General features: G+C 45.2%; 1 protein-coding gene across 2 annotated transcripts in view; it reads right to left on the bottom strand.

Moving 5' to 3' along the window:
- The window catches only part of LOC146175050 (transportin-3-like), an 88,775-nt gene that overhangs the window by 23,165 nt on the left and 51,080 nt on the right, over window positions 1-14,530 (bottom strand). For both annotated transcript variants that reach the window (XM_084584434.1, XM_084584435.1), the window contains exons 14-20: window positions 14,427-14,524; window positions 11,409-11,548; window positions 8,339-8,530; window positions 5,808-5,899; window positions 5,368-5,450; window positions 3,128-3,329; window positions 390-506 (exon numbers count right to left, since the gene is read on the bottom strand). In XM_084584434.1, the coding sequence (XP_084440560.1) occupies window positions 390-506; window positions 3,128-3,329; window positions 5,368-5,450; window positions 5,808-5,899; window positions 8,339-8,530; window positions 11,409-11,548; window positions 14,427-14,524 (924 nt within the window). The remainder of the gene's footprint in view (window positions 1-389; window positions 507-3,127; window positions 3,330-5,367; window positions 5,451-5,807; window positions 5,900-8,338; window positions 8,531-11,408; window positions 11,549-14,426; window positions 14,525-14,530) is intronic.

The raw sequence follows: 14,530 nt of genomic DNA, 5'->3' as shown, positions 1-14,530 counted from the left end.
TTGGCACAATTTGGTGCAACGGTGCCAACACTGAGAACAGCGTATCTCACCACAGCTGTTTTCAAAGGATGCTCTGTGGAACCTCAGTTTCTGTAAGTATTTTCTGGGCTCTCTGAGAAATTTAGGCTTGCCTCAACCATTACCTTTCCCTTACTTACCTATTTACCTTACCTTACCCTCTGTATCTTGGCACTCATCACACCATAATTTCTGAAAACAGACCGCCTTTCTATGCAGCCAATCATTATCAATTAAATTAAGGATTTCCTTTCTTTTTTATTCGGAGGGGCATGCATCTGCATCCCCTTTTACAGCAACAGTTGATACATGGCATATTTGGTGAAATCGCAACATTGTACACTCCAACTCCGTCCCAAACCAAGACCCACCTGGAGCATGTCGATGAGGCCCTGGACGCAGCCGGGCTCAGAGCCATACTCATCCACCAGGATGCTGCCCAGGTACAGGAAGCATGAGTGTTGGTGCGCCTGGTACAGCTGCACCATCTGTGCACCGGAAAAAAGTCGATGAACTCCTCTCTTCGCTCATCAACATTCCTGCTAATTTCTATTACCATTCTGCACTGCAAAAGTATGTAAAAAAAAAAGAAGATAAAAGGCTAAAAGAAAAAAATTCGAGACACCTAAGACCGCCTACATCTCTACGAGGACGATACCTATTTCTCCTATGATATACGCCACCACACGAAAGGTGGTGCAATGCATAATGGTGCTCAAGAGGCGACAAGGGGGGAGCACTGCCACAGGAGTGCATGCCGCTGCGCCGACTACCCATTTCGGTCGCTGGACAACAGTTGCCATAGAAATTGCCACCCAGCAAGCCATGGCAGATGTGGAACAGCCCAACAAGCATGGCAGGATATTCAGTCTTGATTAGCTCTCGTTACAACATACTGCAACCTTCAACCCCTTTATATCTTATTACCACCTTTGAATTGTGGCGCCATGTCCCATTACACAACTTTCTGTACCACTCAAGGGTGTGCAAACATTGAAAATTTAGAATATGAATCGAACATAAATATGGGAAAAAAAATGCCTTCAAATATTGAATTGAATATTTGACCAGCGAAAAAAAAAAAAAAAAAAGGAAAATTCAAATAATAGCAAATACTGGTCGTCTTGCTTATTTCAGAATCGACACGATATTAGCAGAAAATTAAACTGAATTTCACAAAGCATACTATATCCTACTAGAAAATCCACTATATACAGGAAGGACATGCATGAAACCAGGCAGTGCTGTCATAGGGTATCACTACTGAATACAGTAAACTCTAGTTAATTTGGCCTTCAGAAAAAATGCTCAAATGAATCAAAAAGCTCAATTATCAAATGAGCCTGAAATAACTGCCGAAAACTGTTTGCATCACAGTAATTTTTCTCATGAATATCAGCACAATGGTTGTCTGCAGTTGAGATGAAAATGAAGAGAGACTTGAGTTGTTTTTTTTTTCCGGTTTCGTCATGTGCTCCACCTTATGTCCAATGTTGGGAAGACCTCCACTACCCTTTCTAGCAGTGTGATGCGGTAGCAGTTCACAGAACTGTCCCATCGCTTAGCATGCTTCATCACACAGTTAATGTGGTCAGACACTGTGTTGAAGCTAGCAGTGCAGTGAAACTGCAGTGAATAAGAAAATTTATTAGAAAATGTATTTCGTCATTTTTTCAATAAAGTAGGACTCTGCTATAGTAAACTTGGAAACTATAGGAAAAGTGAAACTGAAGACCCAGTTCATCTTCCACAGACAACTGTAAATTTTTTCCCCTTTATAGTAAAGACGTGTTTTATAAAATCAAAAATCGGTTACAGCAAAGTGTGTCTCGCTGTGGTGACATACTTAATTCCCAAGAAATGATATTTCCGCGTGCACTACCTGTGATTGCCAGGGAACTTTACTTAAAAAAAGAAAAAGAAAAAAAAACCCACGAATGTCTTTTTTAAGGAGAGATGCGGGTCGAAAAACGCGTCTTTTTTTTCTAAAATGACTGATGTTTTGTTTTTAGTTATTTTGTCAAGTTTAGTATCGCTACATTCATGAAAATAAAAATCAAAGCTGAACTTATTCGGAAAATGGGCTCAAATTGCGTTTAGAGAGCACACAGTGGCTTTTAAATGACCGAAACTATGCTATCTTCAAGTGCCCCGCGGCTGGCATGGCGCGGTTGCTCGCCGCTGCGGATTGCGTGAGATCAGCCAAGCCATATTCTCCCAATCACCACAGTTGCCCAGCATCTACAGTGCAAGAAATCGTTCTGTTCACAAATATAGAGGACATGGGCGAAAATCGAAAGCGAAGGCTTGTCCAGTGACAACTCGACCCACGGCAGTTAGGTCTAGCGAAACCGATGCCGATCTCTCCTGCGTTTCAGATGCCTCCGGAGAATTTGAAGTGGCGTTAGAGTATGTGAGTGCCTCAGAAAAAATGATTGGGCAGATCTAAGGTGAGGAGAGAGACTGCGATGAGGAGTCATCTGTCATTACTGACTTGACAGCGCTGAACGTTCTTGGGAGCAGCGCGATTTGTCCAACTTGCCAGCGTTCAGGGCCCGTATTCCGAGTTTGTGTCGTTATCCAAGTGTCGCTATCTCACGTGACTTCGAGTCATCCGACTGGTGGAAACGCCGGAACATGACGTTGCCACCTCTTCCGGTACCGTAGTGGCAGCAGCCAGTTGCGGCGTTTCAACCAATCAGATGACTCGAGGTCACGTGTCATAGCTACAACTAGGAATACAGGCCAAGGACTTCCCGTGTGCGGGAACTTACCGCGAAGCGTAGACTCGCTTTTTTTCTATAACTAATGTGAGAACTCTGCCTGCCCGCAAAATGTCCTTTCCACAACATACTGATCACGGCCAGTTGCGGCGTGCAGGGATGCGAGCAAGGATGCGCCCAGATTATGACAGCGGGAGCTCGGATGAAAGCTTCGCCGTCAACGTCAAAGCCGCCAAAGAAAAAGTGTCTTCGAGTAGCATCTCCCCTTAGAACTGCCTTTACATAAACAAGAGAAGCCAACTTTACACAAGCCATGAAAAAGAGCAACAGCCGTGAGTAAACCAAAGAGCATGAAGAAAGAATCCGACGCAAGCGGGGCCCCTTGCCTGTGTGACCAGAGGCTGCAGCAGCGAGTGTGAGTGTCGTCCGATGCAGCGCACGGCAAAGCGAATGCAGCGGCAGCACTGCTCGGTGACCTTGACGTCCGCCTGGTACCGGTGGCAGGCCTGGGAGAGGACGGGCCACACCTCCTCCACCACGGGCTGGCACGGGTGGGGCTGACCCAAGGGGATGTTCACATTGGTGTTCCTGAAACAAACACCACCCATTGTGCTGATCTATTTTACCTTCTTCTCTTAATGTTACCCCTAACATTTTTCGTTCCATAGCCCTCTGCGTTGTCCTCAACTTAAGTAGAACCCTCTTTGTTAGCCTCCACATTTTAGCCCCATAGATGAGTACAGGTAAGATGCAACTGTTGTATGCTTTCCTCTAGTGCGATACCGGTAAGCTGCTAGTCATAATCTGTGATTGCTTGCCAAATGCGCTCCATCCCAATCCTATTCTTCTTGTTATTTCCTTTTCATGATCCGAATCTGCGGGTACTACCTGTCCTAAGTACACATATTCGCCTACTACTTCCAGTGCTTCGCTACCCAACGTAAACTGCTGTTCCTTCCCGAGGCTGTTGAACCTTAATTTAGTCTTCTGCATATTGATTTTCAAGCCTACCTTTCTATGTTTCCTGTCTAGGTCATCAATCATTATTTGCAGTTCGTCCGCCAAGTTACTTAGCAAGGCAATGTCATCAGCAAATCGCAGATTACTGAGGTATTCTCCATCTACCCTTATCAGGGAGATCGTGTCTCCATGCCTAACACCTTGCTTTATGGGAATTTTGTTACTTTCTTTATGCAGAACTATGGTTGCTGTGCAGCCACTATACATATCTTCCAGCACTTTCCCGCACGGCTCATCTACCCCCTGGTTTCGCAATGCCTGCATCACCGCCGAGGTTTCCACTGAGTCAAATGCTTTTTCGTAATCAATGAATGCTATGTATAAGGGCTGGTTATATTCCGAGCATTTTTCTATCACCTGGTTGATGGTATGGATATGATCGATATTCGAGTACCATTTCCGAAAACCTGCTTGATCCTTTGCTTGATTGCAGTCTAAGGTTGTCCTGATTTTATTAGCAATTACCTTAGCAAATACCTTATACGTAATAGACAGTAAGCTGATTTGTGTAATTTTTAAGGTCCTTAGCGTCCTTTTTTTTTATGAATGAGGATAATGTTTGCATTCTTCCATGGTTCCGGTACCGTCGATGACACCAGGTGCCGCGTATACAGGGTGGCCAGTTTTTCTGGCACAATACCTCCCCGCCCCATCCTTCAACAAATCTGTAGTTATCTGATCCTCCCTAGGAAGCGTGCAGAGTCGGTGAGAGAAATAACTCAAGTTACTGACATTTTAGTGGAAATCAAGAAGAAGAAATGGGCATGGGCAGGACATGTAGTGCGAAGAGAGGATAACCGATGGTCGCTTAGGATAACAAACTGGATTCCAAGGGAAGGAAAGCGTAGCAGGCAGCAAGTTAGGTGGGCAGATGAGGTTAAGAAGTTTGCAGGGGTCACGTGGATGCAGCTAGCACAGAACCGGGTTAATTGGAGAAATATGGGAGAGGCCTTCGCCCTGCAGTGGGTATAGTCAGGCTGATGATGATGATGACGATGATTTTTACCTTCTTGAATTGAACAGGTGAATATGAAACACTGATGAAGCAGTCCATCTTGTGAAAAAGGCACATTGGGATACATCCTCAGGACAACGCAGTAGCATGTATGCAGGAAGCATGCACACGATATTCACTGCCTCAACCCACCTCTCTTATTTCCCAAAAGCACCCCAGATACCCAACCAATAGAAATAGTGGGCTTCTCTAGAAGTTTAATAGGTCAAAAAGAAGTCATGAGAAGTGCTCAATGCCTGAACCAAACAGTGGAACTTCATGATAGGAGCAGCGCAAACAGTCATGCACATCAGGTGAAATTGTTTAATCTGGTAAGCAGGCCAACAAACACCCTCAGTCCCACACCATTAGGACCAGCCACACATGGTGAGTATGCATCCAATTATACAGCAACCATAACCTGAGAAAAGCATGGGATGCAAGGTAGGGACGACAACTGGTACGCAGAAAGGCAGTGAGCGACAGCAAAGCTGGAAAACAGCCTTTTAGTACAAGGTATGCACTGACCTGGGAGGCTTAACCAGAGCAAGACAAGCATCAACGTTCTCTTCGATTGAGCACTTGATGGAAGGCAGCCCCTAAAGCACGTACCTAAATATGACCGCCAGCCTGTCCAGGTAGATGATGGGCTCATACCGGCTCCCCTCGGCACTGGTGTCCTCGGCATTCATCACCTGCACCATCCAAGTATGGTGTCACAAAGGCTTCAAACATGAGGGCAGAACGACTCCAGAGGTCAGTGCACTCAGCCCGCACTTTCTACTTGGCCTTTCATTGCTTCAGACAGTTCAACGAACTTCACACAGTGGCGAACACTTTAAACAGCAAAGCCTTCGAACCACCCTTTGTTGCATGAGGTTACCCTACAAGTTTTCCAACCTTTGAGGAAATGGCAGTGAAAGCATCAACTCCATTTTTACAGACAAAAATGAGAATCTCCACAAGGGTGGCCAGAAAACACGCCACGATCTGCCCAGCAACATCCACTATTTGAGACGCTACCAAAAAGCACAAAAAGCACGGCCGCCTACCCGCGTGAGGCGCTCGGTCTGCAGTCGACAGAGTTGCCTCATGCCGTCTGTGATCTGCTCGGGGCTCATCTTGGCCAACACCAAGACAGCACCTGCAAGATAGAGGAGGAGGTGCATCCAAGGGGTTGTATACAAAATTCCGCTCTCATGCAAGTGCTCCTATATAGGTCAAGTTGGACAATGCAGAAATGAAACGCTAAGCAAGATAAAGGGCCCAAATTCCCCAAGCATATAAGGGAGTTCTTTCTGCATACGAAGCAGTTGTGAGTGGTGCTCAGTAGTGTTTTCCTCTCTCACGTCAGCGCATGTTTCGTGCTTTTCCTCAATGATGGCTCCAAATACCAGCAACAGATGGCTACAGGGGACTTTGTGTACCACACAGCAGGATGTCTCATTCTAATATATATTCTTGGGGATTGTAAAAGGCATCTGTTACAGGGAGGCTTGTATACCATCAGTCCAGTGTGCATACAACAGCAGACTACATTCTCTGCTAAAATAATATAACTAACTGCAACGCTAACACAAGTAAGAACCCGACCGATACCTCCATAGCCACCTCTCTGGCTGAGCTACAGCAGAGCGATCAAGTGCGGTCACATGATCTGCGCGACGCAAATCAGGTCGAAGGGATGAACTGTGGCATGGGATGCAACACGTCTGAAATTTCAGTCAGCTTGTACATTCATATCTGTGGGATGTGCGACTCAGTGCTGAGCAAATTTTGATTATAAATCGTCCGAAAAATGTCTCCCTTTTATATTTAAAATCAGCAGCTTGGTAAAAAGTTTGACAGTAAGGGCATAGTTCACTTTGGTTAAGACCGATTTAAACTTTGCCTAATGCAAGATTCAAAATATTTATTTTGTTTAATTTTTTATCACTATTGCCTTAAAAATTATGCACACATATTTTGGCTGATATTAATTAACTTTGGGGAGGAAAGATAAAACTAGGCAAGACCATGGAAGAATGGGTAAAGCCATACCGGTGCCATGACCAATGCAGCAGCCAGAGAGTCAGTTGGCAGCCTGGCTTATAAAACTTGCAACTAAAAACTCGTCAATTCAATCCCTGTTAATCCAAGAAAGCGAAAAAGTTTTACTGCCAAGGCAGTCCCAGTAAGGCTATGGCGTTGGATGGGCACTACCGGTCTCTCCACGGTTAGCCCACGTCCAGGTATGATTGGCATGGCAAGCGATCATCAAAAAAGCCCCCCCTCATGCCTTAACCACCAGAACTGCATGTTGCAGTATTGACTGTGCACCTCTGAAATGCGTCTCCAAAAACAGGCCAAGTACTTAGTTTCGGTTTCATATTTATGTGCTTCGTGCCGATAACGCCAGTCCACAATAACTGCAGCAATCAGCCAGTTGACCGATCGCGGTTGTACTACGTTTCGGATGCTCAGTGGCACCAGTGGGCGTTCTCTGCACTTGCATCCGCGTGGTTCTTTCACTGTTCACAAAACATGCACTTGTCAAGAGCTGTTCAGCGTACCATGTGGTGAAGCCTTCTCACATGCGATGCAGGCAAAGCTACTAACGAGTCGCATCATGAACGATGCCGGGGAGACCTTTACCATTTTAAAAGTTCTTCTTTGGCACTCATGATGCGTATATGTAATAAAGAATTGATGTGAATGCGAAAAATAGCTGTAGTGCTGTTCTCACCTAAAAAGTAGGCAGGCAATGCTGTTTTTCAGCACAAATTTACTACAATGCAAGTGCTTCTTAGTTTTTGGGGGCCTATTTTATAACTTTTTTTTTTTGGACCCGTGATGTCGAATTAATGAGCTTTTATTACTGTATTCGCTTTGATTTGAAAATATCTGCATCATTTCAAAAATATTCAAACAAAAATATCCACTTCGTGTACATTTCAAACTGACAATTCATTTTGCACATGCTTCGTGATTAAATAATGAAGAGGCGAATGCAGAATTCCTTGTAAAAAATGGTTTTGCCAACAGTCCGAGCTCCATGCTTGCCACCCATGATCATCAATGTGAAACACCTTTCAACTGACCAGCTTTTCTACCTGTTTAGCTAGCAAGGACATTATAGAAATCGTTTGTGTATCCATTCTAGCAAAGCAGATTGGGCTAGTTGGTTTGCCACTGAATATGAAATACGCTCCTGAATAAAATTTAGCTGTAAGTCAGTGCTTGACCCTTCTTCCTGTCCGTTTTTCCTGGTGCGTTGCTTCATAATCTATTCCAATCCAGTGTCAAGACATCTTGCTGGTGGTAACTGGCAGCAAAATTAGGCCTTCCATTATGAGTGGTGACAATTTGAAAGCGTTTTCTGCTCCAGTTTCCGCGCAAAGCGCACTGAACTTTAGTGATATCAAGTGGGTGATGTACTGTTATCTGACGGCTGCATATCAGCGAAGGAAGTGCACAAACAGTGACGGTGCACTCTAGTCTCTCATTAATGCTGTGATGTTTTCTCTCTCTTAAATGGCTGAGAGAAAAATGTCACCGCAGGTTGCAGCGGTGAAATTTAAAGCGAGTCTGATGCCACGCGTACCTTTGAGGAGGCCCAGGGCACCGCTGGTCGAGACGGAGAGGGTGTCCACGGCGCTGACAATGTGCAGCAGAGCGGGGAAGTGTGCCACCATCTGGGTGCGGCAGGTGGCACACACATTCTGCAGGGAGGTGGCCGCCATGCTTGCCAGACTCTGCGTCTGCAGAGCCTGCAGCAGGAAGGTCAGCACGGGGTCTGAAACAATAGGGAGAGAAAAACTACAGGGACTGCCGCCTTTGCGTGCACATCCAAACTCCCCAGACAGCGATTGGTATCCGTACGATACTCATACCAGTGAGGGCTGGCCACGAGCTCACGTGACAGTGCAAGAAAGGTCACACTTGCATGATGTTCAGCGTCTATGTGGTAGACACGTACTATTATTCCTTCCCACACAGTGATTTGAGCAATGCTGTGGAAAGGTGCATTACCCAGGATAATGATGAATGCGCCTTTATTGACGAACGTGGAGTGTCTGTTGAAAGTCTTTAGAAATGCTATCGCTTTATTCGTCGCCAACCGTGGCAAGAACAGTCATTTGGGCAAGCAGCCGGTGTTTGCATAGAATCCACCGTTGCACAGATTAAGGCCGACATTTTTCTTAGCAATGGTCATTCTGGCATTAGTAAAGTGTCAGAAAGCATGGTCACTCATATTTTTAGGTACGTAGATCACTATTTGGTTATCACCCATGAAGGCAGCCGGCCAAGAAAGTTCATTGATGTCTTGAAAGTTTTCAATTATTACTGATGCGGCCTCAAGTTTACAACCGAGGTTCCAAGTGGCAATCAACTTCAGTTCTTAGATGTGGCTTTGTTTCCTGAATCTGAACATGTTTGCTGGTGCTATTGCCCGAGGTCTGCCAAACCTTCGTTGAACTTTGGGTCACTCAAAGCTAAAAATAACCCATAGCAGTACTGTGCCTGAAATCCGCTCTCAAAAAGTCAGGTCGTGAGATGACTGCAGATAGTATTACAATACAAGTCTGCAGGTTATGTACAAATGATTATCCGGCAGAACTGATTTCTAGGGCTTTGGAAAAGCTGATGAATTTTGCTAAGTATGGCCAACCCAATGAGGCAAGAGGATAAGGAGACCTGCTGTGGTCCCACATGCACAAGGTCATGTCGCACGGCCTCAAGAAGGTTGCCGGCAGGTATGACGTCGACATTATGTCTTTCCCAACAAACTGAGTTTCATGTGCAAACAGGGTACGCAGGCACAGGGAGCAAAGTAGAATGGATGCCAGGTATGCCATGTGTCACCCTCCGTACCATGTGAAGAAAACATAGTGTAGCAAATTTCCTTCGCATGCGTTGCCGTTTACGCTGGAGAGGCAAGGAGATGCCTGAACAAAAGGCTAAAAAAGCATCAAAATGCAAAGAAAAGTGATCCCCTTTGCCACTTTGCTGCTCACTGCATCCAGTGAAAATGTAAGCAAGAAAGAAAAATGCATAGCGGGCTTCTCGCGCACAACACTGCATTGCAAGAAGTGCAAATGCGCACATGCATATAAGAATATACTAAAGTTCTTTTTCGTCATAAAGACAAGGTGACGCGTGAAATAATGGAAGCGCATTACATCTAGTCGTGGTGACCAATGCACCAGCAATCCACACATGATATTAAATGATAAAGAAATAGCATATCTCACCTTCCATATGACATAGATTTGATTTTTGTGGGTACTTTTTTTTTCCCCATCTTTTCACGTTTGAGTGCTTCATTTCTCGTATATATTTACCTTAGTGTCCTTAATAAACCCATTCGTTAGTCAGCGCTTGTCTCGTCCTTGTCCCGCCTTCATTGCCCTGTTCCCCAAAATAAATGCTGTCCTTGTTGTATGTGCAACAGAGCATTTCTCACTTTTTCAATAAATTGAACGCAAGTGTTAGGCTGATACGAAAACTTTACCAGCATTTCTTTTTGAAGTCTGCCTCATTGGGAATCGCATGTTACGGTTGAAAACATGTGTTATGCGCAATAATGGACAAACCAAAAATAAACCTCAGCTTTAAATCTCGGTAACAGTGAGAAGCTCTATAGCTTCAAGAAGCTCGATGGCCATTTTCAACTTCAATTTCAGACAGTCTCCAATGAATACCTTTGCAGGGACCTTGCCGTGGCAGTGTAGCCGACACTGCTAGCTTCAAAGATTGGTTGGAGTAGTTTTGATCAAACCACTAGAAGACGTTCGAAGATTGTGCAGCACATTGGTGAGTGGTATGCAGTTTCCAGTCACCTTTGTGACTGCGAGAAACGATGACGTCGCATACACATACTGTGCAAAATGTTTCCCCTTTTTCGATGTCACAAAGCGAAGAAACTTCTGTGAATATCGCTTTTCTGTCTTGGATAGTGCCATGACTTTAAGCACACGAGAATTGGAACTACACACTGCGCATCACACAAAGGCAGCCTAGCACCCTAAACATACACACAAGCAGCAGCAACAGCCAATAATTAGCTGTCATCACGTGGTGCTTAGCCAATGATGCCGACTGTGCTAGTGCGGCTATTGATGGTGACGCTGGCAATTACGATGCAGCTGTGGATTCCGCAGTGCTGGTTTCATAAAAACCATTCTTGTATGGGCAGAGGCAACTCAATATAGGGCAGTGGTCATTCGATCAGAAAGTTGAATAAAAGAACGGAAGGGTTTGGCAGATATGCAATTCAAAATTTTTTTGTAGGCAGCAAATGCTGGGGCAGATCAATGCATAGGAGCAATAAAATGTCATTCATAGGGAAAAAATGAAAGGATAGGCGGAGGAAAGAACAGAATCACGGGACCTCATCCTTGTTCATTTGTAGCCTCGCTATGACAGAGGATTCTGCACCTCACCTGGTCTACTACCCTAACAGAGGAGGGCATTGCTTGGGCTAAAGCCCCTAGATCTGAAGCTGAGACTGCTCCATGCTTCAAACTGCTCTTTGTCACTAGTCCCTCTGTCTTTCTCAGTTGACCCTATATTGTTTGCAGTGCGACTGCTCAAAATTTCAGTTTCCACCCAAAGCATCATGGCAGGCATGGAATAACATGCACCAGATGCAGCAGACAATATATACTGACCCAGGTACTGTGGGTGCTTGTCGATCCATTCACAGAGCTCGCCCAGAAGCTGGATGCTCGTGTGACGCACGGCCAGGTGCGACTCAGAGGGAAGCTTCAAGATGGCCTCCACCACCTCGGGGACCGTGTCGTTCTCCTCCCTGAGATAAAGAGAAGAACAGAGCACGAGTGGTCACTGGTGACTCCTGACTGAGAACCATGATCACACATTACCAGGCATGTATCTTCATACTGTGGATTTGATCTGCCAAAGCCACCCACCCATGACCTACTACAGACACCTTAGTCAAGGGCTACGATTTCCACTACCTGGGGCTGTTTAACGTGCATTGTCAATACTAGACAGCTACCGCAGCCAAGATTCAGTCTCGATTCAATCTCACGACCTTCGGCTTGGCACATAAACGACAGAGCTACTTAGTCACACCACCAAATGCAAATGCCGTACCCCTTGTGTAACATTTCCATTACTAATGCAAAACAATCAACATCTTTCCACGCCTTGGCGCAGCCTGCTCTGAGTACCTGAGCACACTATATAGCTGGATTCAACTTGCAAATGAAGCAGCTAATGTCTCTGGAAAAGGCCCTCCTATTGGCACTGACCAATTGTCATGGTTCACTTGCAGTTATTTAAAAGTTATGTAAGGCTAATCTTTTTCTTTTCGGTTTAATGCACCTCCTCCGGGATGGCACCATGACGCTCATACAACCAAGGCCTCGGCTACCTCAACTCTATGGTTACTTCCTAGGCGAAGCACTAGAGCCAGCACAGCGATATGGAACGAGTAGGAGGACACAAGGCCGTCTTGAATCCTGCAGCCAGTGCAATGGCTCTTCTCTGCATGCAATTAGCCAATCAAGCACGACAACGTGAGCACGAGAGGAAGCTAGCATGAAGCACGTGGTGGTGGATGCCCATTTCTGATGTCTCTGATGCAGGCTGGCACTGGGCACGCAGGGACGCAGCGCATATGTCTAGCAGGCCCACTGACTGAAAGCAGCGGCCACACAACAGCAATTAAATCCAGTAGCAGGAGGAGGCCGGCTCCCCCAATCTATAACGGCCATTCTTGCAAAACATCGACACGCTGTTGACGAGTGAGAAAGCTTCAACACACACTTTTCTTTTCTTGCATAACGGCTTTGAGTGCTGGGAAGATGCAAAAGTTTTGAAAACACTTTGTACTGATTATTTCTTGTGCACAAGTATTGAGAACATTAGCTTCCAAATCAGTCAACGCCCTTATAAAAATATTGAAGTGCCATGAAAATATAATTGTTATAACAAATAATTGTTACAACTGGGCTAAGCCAGAACAACAAAAAAAAAACATGAGAAACTTGAGGAATCAGCTTACTAAATTTAATTTAGCTGCTTCACGGTAATGTTGTTGACAACTCTCTGCAGGGCATCCAACTGCTGCACGTAGCTGAGAAAGATTTTTCGCACGAATGATACCCCCTGGGACTTAATCATATACTTAGTATTTTGTGATGTGGTTTGGCTGGCATGGTCAGTGTTCATGAGTATTTTTTCCTGCTAAGATTTGCACTCAGTGACCAAATATAATTGTTAGAGCTAATAACCTACTGCTACAGTACTGTTATATACCACAGAACACATGGAAAAGTTGACGGTGCTGACGGCTGTCCATTGTTATATCCAATATATTGTTCTCTTATAAGTGGGTTTGACTATATTCACAGAAAACTACTATGTGCCTTGAGCCCATAAAGCACAATTCACGCAGGCATAATCACAGTGTTTAAATGACAAGCATATCACTCCGACTGCGAACACAGCTTTGATAGGAAGAAAATGCCAACGAATTAAATGCAAGCATCACAAGTGCACCAGCAGATTTCGCAAGGGAATTGTGGAGTGTGTATAATAACTGTTTTCTCCTGCATGAACTGCTGATGCCAGGTTAGACTGCTACATTTTTTTCTATCAGTGATCAGAGAGTCCCCTTTGGTCTTGACAGCAAAAGTTTGAACAGTATGACAGCAAGAATTTTAAACCCGATTTTCTCAGCAATAGATGCGTCCTCTGAAGCTGGACAAACATCAGCACAGTCAGAACGCACCATAAGACAGATGTTTATGGAGAAGGAAAATTGGAAGCAGTTTCTATCATTGTCCCTTCAAAACCCCGTGTCATCTCTTGAGCTCAGCAATACTATCTAATTCGGGAAAAAAGATGACTAGACAGCAACGGCTTTTCAAGTGATGTAACAACCATCCGATTGCACTGATTCACACCACTCATCCTCAGCAACATCATCTTCATTTCTCTACTTCCATTTAGTTTAGAGGTACAATGCATTTGTTCTGGGGTAAGGAAAAAAATTGCTCAATTCACGTTAGCTGGCCAAATGTGAGGCACTGTGCACACACACGTGCCACACTTGTGAAGCGTGTCCGTCTAAAACGTGTGGCTCAATGTTCCTGCGTTTTATTTGCCCAAGCATTTATCGTGGCATCAGCGTCAGTTTGAAGACATTGCTCCCCGTTTTTATGCCACACGAAATCTCTGTAATTTGCCGCTCTGATTGGCCACAACTGCAAGGCAAGCAGCAACATCATCGGTCACATGCCGCACCAACAGCAATGAGGGCGCAGTGCATAACCATCAAAGTCACAGCTTCAGACAGAGACAGACAGACCTTGGTGAAATCCGAGATTGGAAGGATTAGTGCCAAAGCTCCCGCAGCAACAGTCTCATTTCATGAGAAACTCTTTAGCCCCATGAGGGAACGGGTGATAGAGTGAATGAGGGAACCAAGGGAGAGAGTCACTCCACTCTGCAGGGCTCTAAATTAATCTCTACCATCTGAGATCCTTCAGCACACTTCGTGACTGCACTGCATGTGGGCTTCCTTTTGAAGTTTCGTCTCTATTAAAACATGGCCACTGCAGACTAAATCCTTCGGGCTCACCATCTGAGCTAGCGCACTAACCACTAAGCCACAGCAATGACCACAGCAGGACAACACAAGTGAGAGGGGTCCTTACGGCACGACGTTCTTTGCCACGGCAGCCATGGCGAACAGGGTGGCTTCGGTGACTTCCCATGTGGCTGCGGCGCCCTGGTTTTTCAGGTTGGCAAACATCTGGGA

The sequence above is a fragment of the Amblyomma maculatum genome, chromosome 11 (genome assembly GCF_055883805.1).
Source record: "Amblyomma maculatum isolate TAMU_Amacu chromosome 11, ASM5588380v1, whole genome shotgun sequence".
NCBI lineage: Eukaryota > Metazoa > Arthropoda > Arachnida > Ixodida > Ixodidae > Amblyomma > Amblyomma maculatum.
This window is presented reverse-complemented; position numbering and strand designations above follow the sequence as displayed.